Genomic DNA, 14,508 nt, shown 5'->3' on the forward strand with positions numbered 1-14,508 from the left:
AGAGAGAGAGAGAGAGAGAGAGAGAGCAAAGTGAGAGAGCAAAGTGAGAGAGAGAGAGAGAGAGAGAGAGAGAGAGAGAGAGAGAGAGAGAGAGAGAGAGAGAGAGAGAGCAAAGTGAGGGACATACAGAGAGAGTGGGGGTGACTGGGAAGGGGAGTGGAGTTAGCTTCGGGGGGGGACGGGGGACACATGAACTCAGGCTTCCCTCGGGTGAAGTCTCACTCGGAGCGCTAGTGTTTTCCTGGATAGTGCCCGCTCACTAGCTGCTGCAGCCCACAGAGCCGTCTGAGCAGCCAGCTGAGAGGAGAGTCCGCACACCGCTGCAGACATGCAACAGTTCACCCTGATCGCCGCTCTCCTTTGCCTGGTCTACGTCTCGTCTGGCAGCGCAAACGTCCGCAGGTAGGACCACGCTTCAGACGGAAACACGCAGGCTGCAGACAAAGAGAGCTGCCGCAGGGTCTGACTGCAGCTCACGACACATGGAAATACGTCAAGGACGTCAACGTTGACATATTGAGACATGTATTCCGGTCTTTCTGCAAGCCTTGCCCCAAGGTATAATTGGTCACACAAGGTATAATTGTCACCACGTTTTCCTGAGCGCTGGTCGTTGTTTATCTCTGCGTTGAGTGGCAGCTGAGAGGCAGAGTGAACCCTATGTTGTGTCGGAGCTCCGCACTTACACTGAAGGTTCAGGCAGCTTAGCTTATGGAGGTGTCCCTGGGAGGAGACCCATCGCCGCCCCACGCTACACCTCCACCCGGGGGCTGGCTGCAGGGGGGCCGTGGCGTCTAAATACGGCACGACAACTGCTCCTAACCCAGGAGGACCACCTGTTGCCCCCGGCCCTCCGGCTCCTCCGGGCTATTCTGGTGGGTTTCTACCAGGTCTCAGATTCCTTAAGCCCCCGTTGAGCCCGGGTGTTCCCAGGGGCCCAACAGGGTGCTCTCAGGGCCCCCTCAGGGGGCCCTGAGAGCACCCTGTTGGGCCCTGCGGCTGTGTCAGGGTGAGAAGGGTCACCTTGATCGCTCTCATGGGATACTTCAAGGGTGATGCTATAGATCTGTGAGCAGTGAGAGATTCTTCCTATATGTCGTCCAGTCACTGCAATCGCTGCTTTTTCTTTCTTCAAATTCGGGTATAAAAGTACACTCGTGCAGCAGCCTGTTTGTAGGTTGAGTTCATCATGCTTCCTATTAGCGTCTGGAGGCTGCAGATCGCCTGCAGACAGGAGAACGTCTCACTATACCATAGACTTACTCCAACGGAAACACAACCACAACCACCGACACAAGACGTTTCCTCAAGGGAACCCGAAGAGTCTCTGGGGTGGGAGCAGCAGAGAGAGAGCATGTTTTCATGAGGCTTCAACAGCATGTCTGCTTCTGGGATTCTTCACCATCTGCAGCCTGCATCCTGTCTCGGCAGGAGACGCTGTCGACTCCCCAGGGAGGATGGTTAACAAAGGCTTTGCAGGCTGTTTGGATCCGACACCTGTGTGTGTAGCGGGATCGTTGCAGAAGAGGTGCAGGTGCATACAATAAGTGCGGACACTTAATGCACACACTTATTGTATGTTATACATCCTTGCACTTTAAAATAGCCCTTAGCATCATGTAGCGTCGTATCCTGGCTATCTGTGTTGTATACAGGGAACGGGTTAACTTGGTGATTGTTAGTGCTTGGCACTTGGTTCTATAAACATCCTTACTGTACCAAAAGTGATATATTGTTTCTCTTTCTCCTGCCAAATGTACTTATTGCAAGTCCCTGTGGATTAAAGCATCTGCTAAACACCGTCAATGTAAATGTGAATGCATGGCTTACAATCTGTGGTCATAAATCAGCCCACCTTAGAGACATCAGCTGTCAGAGCACCAACGAGGATAAAATGCAGTTCTTTGGAAGGTATCCGTTTTCTTCGGGGGGTGTAGTTGTGAATAATCATGTTTCTGTTTGTCTCGTTACGTAAGCCAACCTGGTGTGTGTCGCTATGGGAGGAGACTGGAGTGTTGCTACGGCTGGAAGAAGAATGGTGAAGGACAGTGTGAAGGTAGGAGGATCCGTAAAACAGGCCAGAAAAACTTCTTCACACAAACCCGGCTTCTGTCAAACAACGAGAACGATAACTGGCAATCTGAGCTAATATCCTCTAATGGTGGATTTAGTGGAGCTTTTATTTTGAAGCAAGTGGAAAAATGAAAAAAAAATGAAAATAGAAAGACAGAAAGAAAGAATGACGAAAAAACCTGAATGAAACAAGCAACTCTCAGAGCTTAAAACCAGAAGTTTGCGGTCTAACTCTAGCCCCTCATCCTTTAACCACCATCCTGTAACTGTACCTCTAAATGCTTCCCCAGCCCAGTGCACGCCGGGCTGCAAGCACGGGGAGTGCGTCGGCCCCAACAAATGCAAGTGCTTCGCGGGATACGCCGGCAAGACCTGCCACCAAGGTCAGTGACGGGGTCCGGAACACACCGGGTCAAACCGGTTCCACACAGATCGGGTTCCTCCTCCACCGTTCCGTCCTTCCCCTTGGATCAGACCTTCCTGACGAAGCGTACATCCTGCGGTTTGGGGGAACCGGGCTGAGTAAGATTGATTATGATGTGTGTGTTCCACAGACCTGAACGAGTGCGGCCTGAAGCCGCGGCCCTGTGAGCATCGCTGCATGAACACCTACGGCAGCTACATGTGCTACTGCCTCAACGGCTACATGCTGAAGCCCGACGGCTCATGCGCAAGTGGGTGCCTTCCTCCCCTCCTTCCCTCCTTCCTACCTTCCCTCCTTCCCCCCTTGCTACCCTCCGCCCCTCCTTCCTACCTTACCTCGTTCCTCCCCTCCTTACCTCCTTCCTAGCCCCCTCCCCTCCATCCATCCTTCCTACCTTCTTTTACTCGCCATCATGGAGCCGCATGCAGGATGTAAAGTTAATGCATTTATAAAACTGAATCAGTGAATCGATTGTGTGTGTGTGCGTGTGTGTGTGTGTGTGTGTGTGCCTGTGTGCCCGTCCAGACTCCAGGACATGCTCCCTGGCCCACTGTCAGTACGGCTGTGAGGAAGTCCAGGGGGAGATCCGCTGCCTTTGTCCTTCCTCAGGCCTCCAGCTGGGGGCAGATGAGAGGACCTGTGTGGGTGAGTCCCACTGAGACCCAGCACACACACCGCAGTCAGCCACCATAACAAACACGGCGCCATCCAGGTGTTTCACTGGATGATTGACACTAGTGTACAAATAAACACAGATATGCGGCGCAATAAGAGCCAGGAGGGAGACTGTGGGAATGTTTCCATAACCTCCAGCCCACAGGGGAATATGCTATAACCAGTGTTTTGGCGGTGTTGATGCCTGTAAGGATCTTTTGGTGGTATCCATCGCCATTTGATTTGCCACTGTTGCTATGCAGCAGCGGCTAATCTATGTAAATGACAGCTGTTGCATACAGCATCTAGGACATGTGACTCTACAGTGAGTCCGCTGTGAAAGGAATGCCTTGTTTTTTGAATTCCTACCTCGATGGAATTTGAATCATTGAGCTGGGTCAGGTCAGTTGCGTCAACAGCACGTCTTGTATCTCTTCCCCTTAATGTCTGTAAACAGAATACATTCCAGTGTGTGGCAGCGATAGCATATAGCAGGTGTCAACAGGGTTCAATACAGCCAACCAAATCTCACCTCCTCTGTTTCTCTGTCCCCACTGCAGATATTGATGAATGTGTCACTGGCAAGAACCTGTGTCCCTTCAACCGACAATGCATCAACACCTTCGGCAGCTACTTGTGCAAGTGCCAAAATGGCTACGACCTGAAATTTGTGGCAGGCAAATACGACTGCGTAGGTAAGGTTCAGCCTACTAGTGGAAAGTATCAGTGCAAGATACTCATGTGCCATTTGCACATGAGTATAAATGTGACTCTGCCCATTCCAGACCTTAATGAGTGTGACGCGGGCGTCCGGAGGTGCAGTGACCACGCCGTGTGTCTGAACACCCAGGGATCCTACAGGTGTAGGTGCAAGCCAGGCTTCAGAGGCAATGGCTTTGAGTGCTCCGGTGAGATCTGCTGCACCCAAGTCCTCCACAAATGAATGAGACAAGCCCATAGTTTTGATGTCTCATGCATCGGATCGAATAGAGCGGTCTGTCGATGAGCGAGGCAGTAGCTGACTTCCAGAGTTCGCCGCAGGTCTATAAACCATGAGAACTCTCGTCGTTTTTCCTGGCACATATTTCCTCCCTTTCTGAAAAACGTCTGCAAAACCGTAGATGTGCCAAGGTCAGTTTCCTGTTCTTGATCCCCGCTTGCACTTTGCACGAGGGATGCAGAGATTGAAAAAACACCTGGGCAAACATTGTACTGTTACAGCCGCCAGCGGCCTAGAAGGGACACGGCAGTGGCTAGGGTCTCACTGTACGCCCCTCCCCCCCTCGCCGCTGTGTGATCTGAAGGACTCCTCTGTGTTTTATAGTCAAGCCCTTCTATCAGAGTTCTTGGGACGGTGGTAGAGGAGGGGCAGACGAACTCCTCAACGGTGAGACTCAGAACGCAAGGTCCACCTCCGCTCTCTGCTCCTAACTCGGCTTCGTAATGCACCACCCGTCCTTGCAGTTCTCCACCCGTCCTAACAGTGCTCCACCTGTCCTTGCAGTGCCTCGTCTTGCTCCACCCGTCCTCTTTGACCGCCATGCTCTGTGAACCCTTGCCCGACCGTCTATTCCCTGTGCTCAGCTCACCGCCCCTGTCTCCCCATGTCATCCGACATTGTTTGCGAAAATTGGCTTCTGCATATATTTCCAATGTTCACACTGCCTGCACAGCATGGAGTGTATCTGCCCTGCTTACTTTTAATTGGTTCATTTGTCAACCATGGCTGTGCTGTAAAAGCTATCTCCTTAATCGCCGTGAACTTGACGTGTGGGTCCGGGTCCAACCCACAGCTGCAGAGTTCACTCGGCGTACGTACAGGAATGACTAAAACATGCCGGTCCTGGGGTTCCGCCGCGTGATGGCGGTTCCATGTGTCCGACCCGTTTCCCCTTCCTGCCCACAGCCGTCCCAGAAGCCCCGGTCAGGCCCACGATCCCGGACCCCGAGCGCATCAAGAACCTCATCCCGGAACCAGCGGCGACCGAGGCTCCCAGGGGCCGGCAGCAGCCCTTCGACTACGAGGGGGAGGTGTACATCGGCCCAGAGGAGGAGCAGAGGGAGCTGCTGCCCGAGGAGGAGCAGGAGGAAGAGGAGGAGGAGGGAGGTGAGGAGAACAACCAACTCGGGCCAAGAGGAGATGTTTTCGGTAAGCCATGCTCCCCTCGGCCCGATCGCTTTCATTAGAGGGGGGGTTTAGGAGAGACCGTGGGTGGTCCGCATCAAACGGAACCAAAACAACTTTAAGTTGATCCCTGCAGTGCGAATGTGTAGATATGGACATTCCCGCTGTCTAATGTTTCAGTAAAGTCTTAAAAGTAATGCATTGAGAAACATCTCCCTTAATAGACAAAAAGGACATAAGGTTAAGTTAAGGAGTAAGGTTGTACTGTGTTCAGGGTCGTTTGGTTATCATTTAACCTGCCCTCTTAATGGCTGATTATGGTCCCACGTTCACACAACGCAAGGGGGTTACGGACCGCTTACGTCCTTGCGGACCCTCCTTGCGTCCACCGCAAGTGCCTGACTTCCACCTCCAAAAAAACTTTACCTTCCGTCGAGGCGACGGAGCAGCAAGGGCTGTGATTAGTCCGCTTACTAAAAACCCGACGCAGAACCACAAAGGTTCACGACTGTCGGAGCGTCTGCGTGGTCATTGCGTTGCGTGAACGTGGAACCATAATCAGCCCTTTAGCCTCTGCTGCACGCCACATCCTATTTGCTGATCTCTTGCAGATGTACACAGGAACCAAGAGTAAGTAATGTCTGGCTCTGCCCCAAGATGATCCAGATTCCCTGGAGGCCTTCGAAGAAAGACGGTGAAAATGTCAACAATGAAATAATGTCATTAACATCATTAAACACGGCAGAGTCACAAATCTGTCAAACTACAATAATAGCTGTTTTGCCAGAGCTTTCCCATCTGAATTCAACATTGATATCACACCGTTATCTGAAATGCTAATAAGCTAATTCTGATATCCCAGGAAGCAAATCCCCACAACATGAGTTGGTGTAACATAAAAAAACTGTGACCCAGGAAACAATTTTAACTCGTTCTTCGTTTCCCCAAATCATCAAAACAAGGGTAGAGACACAGTTTTTGACAGAGATACAAGCTCAAGGCACACATAGTATCGTATCTCATCAGACTTGTGGTGTCCCAAACATGACCTAAAGCTAACGCTACGCTAGCAGAACCTTCATTCTTCCCAAACCCCAAACCGCCACATGGTTGACTGACACGACCGGCAGCAGAGTGAGAGTGTCTCTGAGTGCGGGCGGCATGAGGAGACAGGCCCCTCAGACATCCAAACCCTGGGGGGTGGAATTTTTCTGGGCTGGTATGTGAGAGCCTGGGGGCAAGGCTCATCCAAGGTGTCCTCGCTCCCCCCAGGAAGAAAGGGGGTGGGGGGCTCCGGGGAGTCGAAGCCGTTTATTAAGCGCGTCCGGGGAACAGCTGTTGTGCAAACAGATTGGAGAGTCTGTCACCCGCCCCGCGGCCTTCCCCCCCCTCCCCCCCCAGCCCAATGCTCGCAGAGAGCGATCCACAGTCCCAGCTGTTGCACATCTGGCTGTCTCTGAGGCCACTCTCTAGGGAGGGGGGGAGATGGATCAAGTGCTTCTAAATGCCGAGGTCGCTACGCTGAAATGTGCAGCAAGGCATGTCTAAACAAGTGGGCTAGGAGATAAAACGTTATTTTATCGCGAGGGGAATCCATCCTATGCATATTTTAGAACGCTACGGGCGCGAGATGACAGGACTCTCTGACAGCGAGAGTCAGAGCCGCTTTGCCGTATCGTGATTTAGTGTTCCGAGAACACTAAATCTGTGAAGCGCGCCACATATGAATGGAACTATTTCCACCGCCGCAAGGTGAATACCTGAGCATTTGTCTTGACCCAAGTTCACCTCCTCTTTCTGCAGTTTCAGAGTTTGAATCGCTCTACGGCCCTTCAACAGAGATCCAAGAGATCCCACTGAAGCCCGTGCAAGAAGGTAAAGTACTTTTTAGATGGTCTGAAATCATGATGGAGCCATGGTGTCGACTCCCTTCTCATTTGATTTGTTAAACCTTTTCCTTTCGTCTCCCAGAGTTCATTCTGGACTGTAATTTCGACCAGGGAGCTTGTGAATGGGTGCAGGACAAGAGTGACGACACTGACTGGAGTGTAGCCTACCATGAACGAGGTACATGAATGGATGTGCTTATGGATGGACGAAATGGTGAGGGATTCTATTTATTTATGGAAGGATGCATGTATGAATGGATGAAAATAAGAATTGGTGGATGAATAACTCAATCAGTGGATTGAGGGAGGGATGAATCCACACGTGGTTACAGGGTTAAATGACTGAATGCATGGATGCAGCATCAGCAAAGGCGCACCAAACTGTCCCTCATCACGACCCCCCCGCTGACCGGTGACCCCCCCTCCCCCCCGGCTGACCCTTGACCCCCAGGCGACCAGTACTACATGGCGATGAGCGGCCTGCTGGGGAACGACCGGGACGTGTCGCGCCTCAAGCTGCTGCTCAGCGACCGCGCCCAGCAGGGCAGCTTCTGCCTGACCTTCGACTTCCGCGTGGCGGGCGAGGACGTGGGCACGCTGCGGGTGCTGCTGGACGCCGACGGCTACGCCGTGTGGGAGCAGGGCTACAGCCGCGCCCAGGGCTGGCAGACGGAGCTGCTCACCGTGGCCTGGAAGGAGGAGGCGCCGGAGTCGGTGGGTTCACATACACAACACACGCAGAGACACGCAGGCACTCACACACACTCACACACGCAGGCACACACACTCACACACGCAGACACAAAGGTACGCACACACGCAGACAGAGGCAAACGCACGCATGCAGGCACACACGCCGAAGGCAGGCAGGCACACAGACACGCACACACGCAGACACAAAGGTAAGCACTCACACGTGCAGACAGAGGCAGACGCACGCACGCATAAAGACGCAGGCACGCACTCACACATTTCCCTGAACATCTCTGCATCAGAGTCAAACTGTTAGACAAAGCGCTGCTGTCTCCTCAGAATGTATGAGGGTTGTGATCGATGATGTATGACGGGTGTGATCGATGATGTCTGATGGGTGTGATCGATGATGTCTGACGGGTGTGAACGATGATGTCTGACGGGTGTGATCGATGATGTCTGATGGGTGTGATGGATGATGTCTTCCTCTACAGATCATCTTTGAAGCCCAGCGCGGGAGTGGTGTGGGCGGGGAGATCGGGCTGGACAACGTGGTCCTAACCTCGGGCTCCTGTCAGGTGGACGACGACGAGGCTCTCTTCTAAGACACCCCTCTAGTACAGAGGTCTCCGTTAGGAAACCTCAACGATTCTTTGCTCTCCGTGGGCTTCGCTCTGGTGGAGCTCCTCCTGCCAGGGAGAGCCTCAGTGTGGCTGGCTCCTCGAAGGTCACCCACGCCAGAGAGGAAGGCCCATGGTCCTCTAAAGTCTAAAGGGAAGGTATACTGGTGCATGCAGGCTAGTGGTCAACAGCACACCACGCTGCTACACTGCCGTTATCTTGATGATGATGGAGCGACGAAGTGTACGGTACTCTTGTACTCTTAGTATTCACACAGAACATATCTCAGGTTTAGATGGAGAGAACCGTCACTTTCATGGTCACTGAACAAAATACAATCATTTGTGTGTGGTTCGCTACCTTAGTGTATAATGATGGTGGAAATTATCTCAAAACAAAATATATAATTTTTTTGTTAATTTTTTGTTATCGTCGAAAAGATTGTGTATCGTGTTTGAAGGTTCAGATGCTAGGAACCTCGGAGTTTGACCGCTGTAAATTATGCTTTCGTATTATGACAATAAAATGTTTTTTTCTATACGTGTGTGTGGGTGCATGTGTTGTTGCTGCTTTTTAAATTGCTGCTATCGTTTGTTGCAACGTCTCGTGAATATCAACTGAAACTCATGATCTTTATTTAGAGAAACATAAATCAACACACATCGTAAATTAGCCTACTTGATATTGTCTTACCCAAGCCTAGAGATATATACCACATACCTTTACATCAACAGCATAGCAATGAAACCCTAATATACTATACAATAATTATGGGGCGTTGTGTCGAGATCGGTTTCCCCGTCGAGACGTGTTTCCCCTAGTCCCCGCCCCCGTCCGAAATTACCCGAAGAGCTAAATTTGACCATTTAGAACAGGGGGAACGGTATCTGACAGTAATATTCCAAGCTGTCAGGATGCATTCCCCCTGTTCTAAATGGTCAAATTTAGTGATATCAGCCTGAAAATCACAGGACTTATCTGTTGTGGGGAAATAAGTCAGCAGTATGAATTTCAAAGATGTGTGAGCCTCCTTTCCTATGGAACAGAGGGGGAACAGTATCTGACAGTATTATGAATGAGCACACTTCCTTCCAAAAGTCCATAACATTCAAAATGAAAAGTCTCTCACAAAAATAATATTTTTTATTGATAGAAATCTACAATACAACATCTTCAGATAAAACTCGCTAAAGAAAGTCAGTTTTGAACCTTAGCTCTCCCCAAAGTGCCTCTGTGGTACGAGCACAGCAGCTCGTGGGCGAGCTTTTTGTGTACGCGCGCTTCCTTCGCTCTTCGGGTAATTTCGGACGGGGGCGGGGACTAGGGGAAACACATCTCGACGGGGAAACCGATCTCGACACAACAGGTGTTCCATATTTCAATGGAACTTTTTGGAAGAATTAGTGCAGCCCTATATAAACTAGACTGAACCTCTCTCTTGCTCTCGCTTTCTCTTCTAATAAACACAACCACACACCCACGCACACACACACACGCCCACGCACACATCAATCACAGCCATGTCGATTGTAAGCTAAATGCTTCCCTCTGTCGGAGGACGGTGTAGTCAAACGAGTGATACGTTCGAGGACCGTCGGTACAAGCTTTTTCCAATGGTATGCGTGTTTAATTGTAAATGCACACTACTACTAGCATACCAGGACACCGCAGTGTCCAGTCGTATTATTGAGCAACGTTCGTATTTCCATACATGAGTCACCACGCATTCCCGTGTGCCGGATAACACGTAGTGTCTGCGGTGTCCTGCGGCATTGAACGTCGCCTGAACGCTGCAGGTTAGTGATCACATGATTCGGGTAACGCAGCTAGCCCTAGCCTGCTAGTCATCGCCAATAGTTGACGTTAGCGCCGACTCATTGAAATCTGGTGTTATTACAGTCGTTTGTTACACAATTCCTGCTCACCACGACCAGAACGTCGCTGAAGGTAGATAAAATGATGCTGTTGATAGCGATGACATGGTTTTAATGGCAGGTTGTGGTGAGGCCGAGCCCAGGCAGACAGACTGCCGAGAACCGGTCGTGTTGCTTATGGGTCGAGTTGAGGCTTGACAGCTTTGTTGATCCGTGTGTCTTATCTAACAATCTTTAACGTGTGCGTGTTTGTGTGTATACATTGATCTGTGTGTGTGTGTGTGTGTGTGTATACATTTGTGTGTATGCATTTGTGTGTGTATGTATACATCTGTGTGTGTGTGTGTGTGTGTGTGTGTGTGTGTGTGTGTGTGTGTGTGTGTGTGTGTGTTGTACTAAAGTGAGGCTGGGCGGTTTTTATTGTACAGCCTCGCCCCAGTACAGGGCCTCTGCTGTGACTGTGCCAACCGGCCAATTGTGTCATCGGCTCACTGCTGTTGTTGTTGTTGTTGTTGTGGAGTCGTTTCAGCGGGCTAGTGTCAGGTGTCCCACATCATGAAACAGATGAAACAGAGGCGCATGTGACTCAGGACGACAACCTTCACTTCATGAGCTGGACGGGGGTTCGGAGCACATCCCATCCAGTCTGCGTGAGTCAAACTGTATCTAAAGCATCGCGGTCACGCTGGTCCTGAGATAATCAAATGAGGAGTTTAAATAGTCCGTCAGCCACAGCCTGTTTTATCCTGCTCTCGAGAACCGAGCGGTTGGTTCTGTGCCTGACGTTGTGTAGTGATGACACCGTCTCCCTCCCCCCCCCCCCCCCCCCCCCCCAGGTCACTCGGTCCAGCGGTCGGTCGCCACGCCGACGTGTACAGCCATGTCCGCCAAGACATCCCTCCTCAAAGTGATCCTTCTGGGCGACGGCGGCGTGGGGAAGAGCTCCCTCATGAACCGCTACGTCACCAACAAGTTCGACACGCACCTCTTCCACACCATCGGCGTGGAGTTCCTCAACAAGGACCTGGAGGTGGACGGCCACATGGTGACGCTGCAGATCTGGGACACGGCGGGCCAGGAGCGCTTCCGCAGCCTGCGCACGCCCTTCTACCGCGGCTCGGACTGCTGCCTGCTGACGTTCAGCGTGGACGACAGCCAGAGCTTCCTGAACATGGGCAACTGGAAGAAGGAGTTCGTCTACTACGCCGACGTCAAGGAGCCCGAGAAGTTCCCCTTCGTGGTTCTGGGCAACAAGGTGGACGTGGCGGAGAGGCAGGTGTCGGCCGAAGACGCGCGTCAGTGGTGCCTGGAGAACGGGAACTACCCGTACTACGAGACCAGTGCCAAGGACGCCACCAACGTGGCGGGGGCCTTCGAGGAGGCCGTGCGCCGCGTGTTGTCCATGGAGGAGAGGACTGATCATCTCATACCGACAGACACTGTGAGCCTGCACAGGAAGCCGCGTTCAGCCAGCTGCTGCTCATAGCGCCATGGTTTAACCCACGACGGTTTGCTGACTCTGGGTTAGTGGGGGTTTGGCTTGTTCCTCTGTCATTAAAAGGAAACTTAAGGTAGAACTGTCTTACTCTGGTCAGAAAACATAGCATTTTCCATCTGTGTGTCCCATGCGAACACACAGAAAAATACAAGTGTGTCCTATTGGTTTAGGGAACTATTGCTGGTTTTGAAAAGTGATTTTATTTTCAATTCATAAATGTTTAACTTGATAGAAGATACATTATATGCCGTGTGAGACGTAAACACTTACATCCTCCCTCCAAATCCTCCATGTTGGTTTTAGATGGCCTCATAATATATTCATTTTTTGTACTACAATCGTCTCTTAATTTACAAAGGCCTTTTTCTTTTTAAGTGTGTCTAAGTGGTAGAGTTACATAACAGCTTGAGTGCGATTCTCAACTGCAGCACCTTTTGGCCTTGTCAGCGTATGTTTTCACAATTCTGTGCCAGGAGCGCAAAGGGAGGAAACCTCCATAAAATAACAATTCAAGCAAGTTAACATGCATGGCATTACGTATTTATGCTCTCGAAATTCCTTTTTTATTTCTTTATTCTGGTCAATTAATGAGACCTATCATGTGTGCAATTTAAATTGTATTTGATCTATTGCATTGACATGAGCTAAACTATTTTACTAAAGTACTTGCTACGGTTCAACACCAATATTTACGCATTGTTTGTACTAATTTAAAATGCTCCCTTTGTTTAACCCTGTCTTACCCATTGATCATTTCAATCTGATATGGTAATAACGCTAAGTTATGATTAATTAAAAACAAACAAAATCCTTGTGCACATGGCCTTGTCCATTCTTTCACAATTGATACCAGTACATTATTTCATTTTATGCTAATGGTTCCATGCAGCTTGGCTGTGAATCCACTCTCCAGACACTGATGCTGCCTGTTAGGTTTGTTTAACTCGTTAGGCCAGTCAACCAATAACAGCCACAAATGCACGTCTGCTGAATATGTATTTTTTTTACTCCGCTTTAGAAGGGTCACCCTTGTGAGGCCCTTACAGACTAACATGATTAAGTACTATACAAACGACATTGACTTGTATTACCTTTTACTTTTATACATTTATTCAAGAAAGAAATTGTCACAACTTACAAAGACATTGGTGTAGATCTCTTGTATTCGTTACATATATTGACAGTTATTAGAAGAGTGGAAAAGCAGAATCATAGGGTTCCTCATGTTTCATATCCGAGGCATTCCTCTCAAAAGCAGTATTTACAAAGGAGGTCTCATTCTGAAGGTTGGCTGATCAGCTCATCAGGTGTTTCTTGCCCAGAAACTGGACTTTTCTTTCAAATGCTGTGGATCGTATCGGAGCGTTGACTTCATAAAAGGGATTCATTGCAAACTGGAATAAAGGGAAACCTTCATTAGATAACAAATCACCAAATATGAGAATTGACTAATATACAAATGTAAAGCAGGTAACTTACCTTTATGTATAAATCATAAACGTCATTGAAGAAGTTCTTTATTCCATCTTCTTGTCGCATGTCATGAAGCATGATGAGTCTCATATGTATGAAAAAGTTAGGGAAAAATTGAACAGGATGTTTGGACACTTAAAACCATAACAACATTCTGTAAATGCACTTGCTGCACAAAATATTAATTCAGAAAAAACATTTAGTTGTGACATCCAGATAGATAGATAGACCTTGCATTCAATAGCTGATAATATATTAAACTACTTTTGATGTTTCAAGTGTATAATAAAGTATTCTTATATGGTTGATTAATATGTGGAACACTGATCAGATCCATAACAACATTATTGAACTAGATCCCTTTGTCTTTTAAAGGATATGTCCAGCCGTGACGAAGGCAGAGACGAACCACTCGTTGAACTTGTCCACGGTCTTCAGGTACATGTTGTTGGACTGCCACATGTTCTCATCCACCAGGTCCAGAGCAGCGTGGGCGATGAACTGGTTCAGGTGGCGGTGGTCGTCCTGTCCCAGAGAAATACAAAAGGTTAAAGCCACTGCTTACCATCTGGTCCAGTAGTTTGTCAGCAGACTCACAACCAGACTCATACTGAGGGACATCCTAAGCTTAAAGACCTTTATTACCTTGGACTCTGCTTTCCCAGGCGGCAGAAACTCCATCTCAAACACGGGGTTGTCGTGATGACCGACCATGACGAAGTAAAAGCTCCCAGACATCTTTGCAGCAGTAAAGAAAAGATGTCCTACACACAAAAAACAATGAATAGTTCAGATAAAATAATGAAGATGTGAACGCAAGCTCGTTGCTAACTGTAGCAGAGCAGCGCTAAGCCCGGTATCACTGAATGAGACGCACTTCCCAACATATGACCCTGAACGTTACAACAATAACCACACGACAAACAAATACTATTAATGAAACCTAAAATAGCATTAAAATAATCGTCTCAAACGCCTGACATCTAGATAATATACATTTGTTTACCTGTCAGACTTTGGGGTGTTCCTGCCGTCGCACAGTGATGACGCGACACCCAACAGAGATGACGCGTTAAAATATTTATTATTGTTAACACTATGGCATCATTTAAAAACGAATAGGGACACTTTTGTGAGTAGGTACATTTACAATTATTATTTAATTATTCTGTTAGTAAAATTTC

At 49.2% G+C, this 14,508-nt stretch overlaps 3 protein-coding genes across 8 annotated transcripts; 2 read left to right on the forward strand and 1 right to left on the reverse strand.

Moving 5' to 3' along the window:
- The first annotated feature begins 160 nt into the window (after nucleotides 1–160).
- egfl6 (EGF-like-domain, multiple 6) lies at nucleotides 161–9,019 on the forward strand. 5 transcript variants are annotated; one of them, XM_030343665.1, is made up of 13 exons: nucleotides 161–402; nucleotides 1,977–2,056; nucleotides 2,364–2,456; nucleotides 2,628–2,747; nucleotides 3,023–3,142; nucleotides 3,712–3,846; nucleotides 3,937–4,059; nucleotides 4,476–4,538; nucleotides 5,058–5,258; nucleotides 7,080–7,151; nucleotides 7,248–7,343; nucleotides 7,617–7,879; nucleotides 8,353–9,019. In XM_030343665.1, the coding sequence occupies exons 1-13, from the start codon at nucleotides 329–331 to the stop codon at nucleotides 8,461–8,463; spliced, it is 1,551 nt and encodes a 516-aa protein (XP_030199525.1). In that variant the 5' UTR covers nucleotides 161–328; the 3' UTR covers nucleotides 8,464–9,019. The 5 variants fall into 5 exon arrangements, with proteins under 5 accessions (XP_030199525.1, XP_030199524.1, XP_030199526.1 ...); XM_030343664.1 differs by having other exon boundaries at nucleotides 162–402; nucleotides 5,058–5,300; XM_030343666.1 differs by lacking the exon at nucleotides 4,476–4,538 and having other exon boundaries at nucleotides 162–402; nucleotides 5,058–5,300.
- Nucleotides 9,020–10,061: 1,042 nt separating this feature from the next.
- On the forward strand, nucleotides 10,062–12,669 carry rab9a (RAB9A, member RAS oncogene family). 2 transcript variants are annotated; one of them, XM_030343751.1, is made up of 3 exons: nucleotides 10,062–10,426; nucleotides 10,874–11,003; nucleotides 11,190–12,669. In XM_030343751.1, the coding sequence occupies exon 3, from the start codon at nucleotides 11,234–11,236 to the stop codon at nucleotides 11,837–11,839; it is 606 nt and encodes a 201-aa protein (XP_030199611.1). In that variant the 5' UTR covers nucleotides 10,062–10,426; nucleotides 10,874–11,003; nucleotides 11,190–11,233; the 3' UTR covers nucleotides 11,840–12,669. The 2 variants fall into 2 exon arrangements, with proteins under 2 accessions (XP_030199611.1, XP_030199612.1); XM_030343752.1 differs by having other exon boundaries at nucleotides 10,282–10,426; nucleotides 10,883–11,003.
- A 274-nt stretch (nucleotides 12,670–12,943) lies between these two features.
- trappc2 (trafficking protein particle complex subunit 2) lies at nucleotides 12,944–14,380 on the reverse strand. Its single transcript, XM_030343753.1, has 5 exons — nucleotides 14,331–14,380; nucleotides 13,970–14,088; nucleotides 13,705–13,849; nucleotides 13,331–13,416; nucleotides 12,944–13,245 (listed from the first exon to the last, which is right to left on the reverse strand). The coding sequence occupies exons 2-5, from the start codon at nucleotides 14,060–14,062 to the stop codon at nucleotides 13,147–13,149; spliced, it is 423 nt and encodes a 140-aa protein (XP_030199613.1). The 5' UTR covers nucleotides 14,063–14,088; nucleotides 14,331–14,380; the 3' UTR covers nucleotides 12,944–13,146.
- Nucleotides 14,381–14,508: the final 128 nt, after the last annotated feature.

Source organism: Gadus morhua, chromosome 20 (genome assembly GCF_902167405.1).
Source record: "Gadus morhua chromosome 20, gadMor3.0, whole genome shotgun sequence".
Lineage (NCBI taxonomy): Eukaryota > Metazoa > Chordata > Actinopteri > Gadiformes > Gadidae > Gadus > Gadus morhua.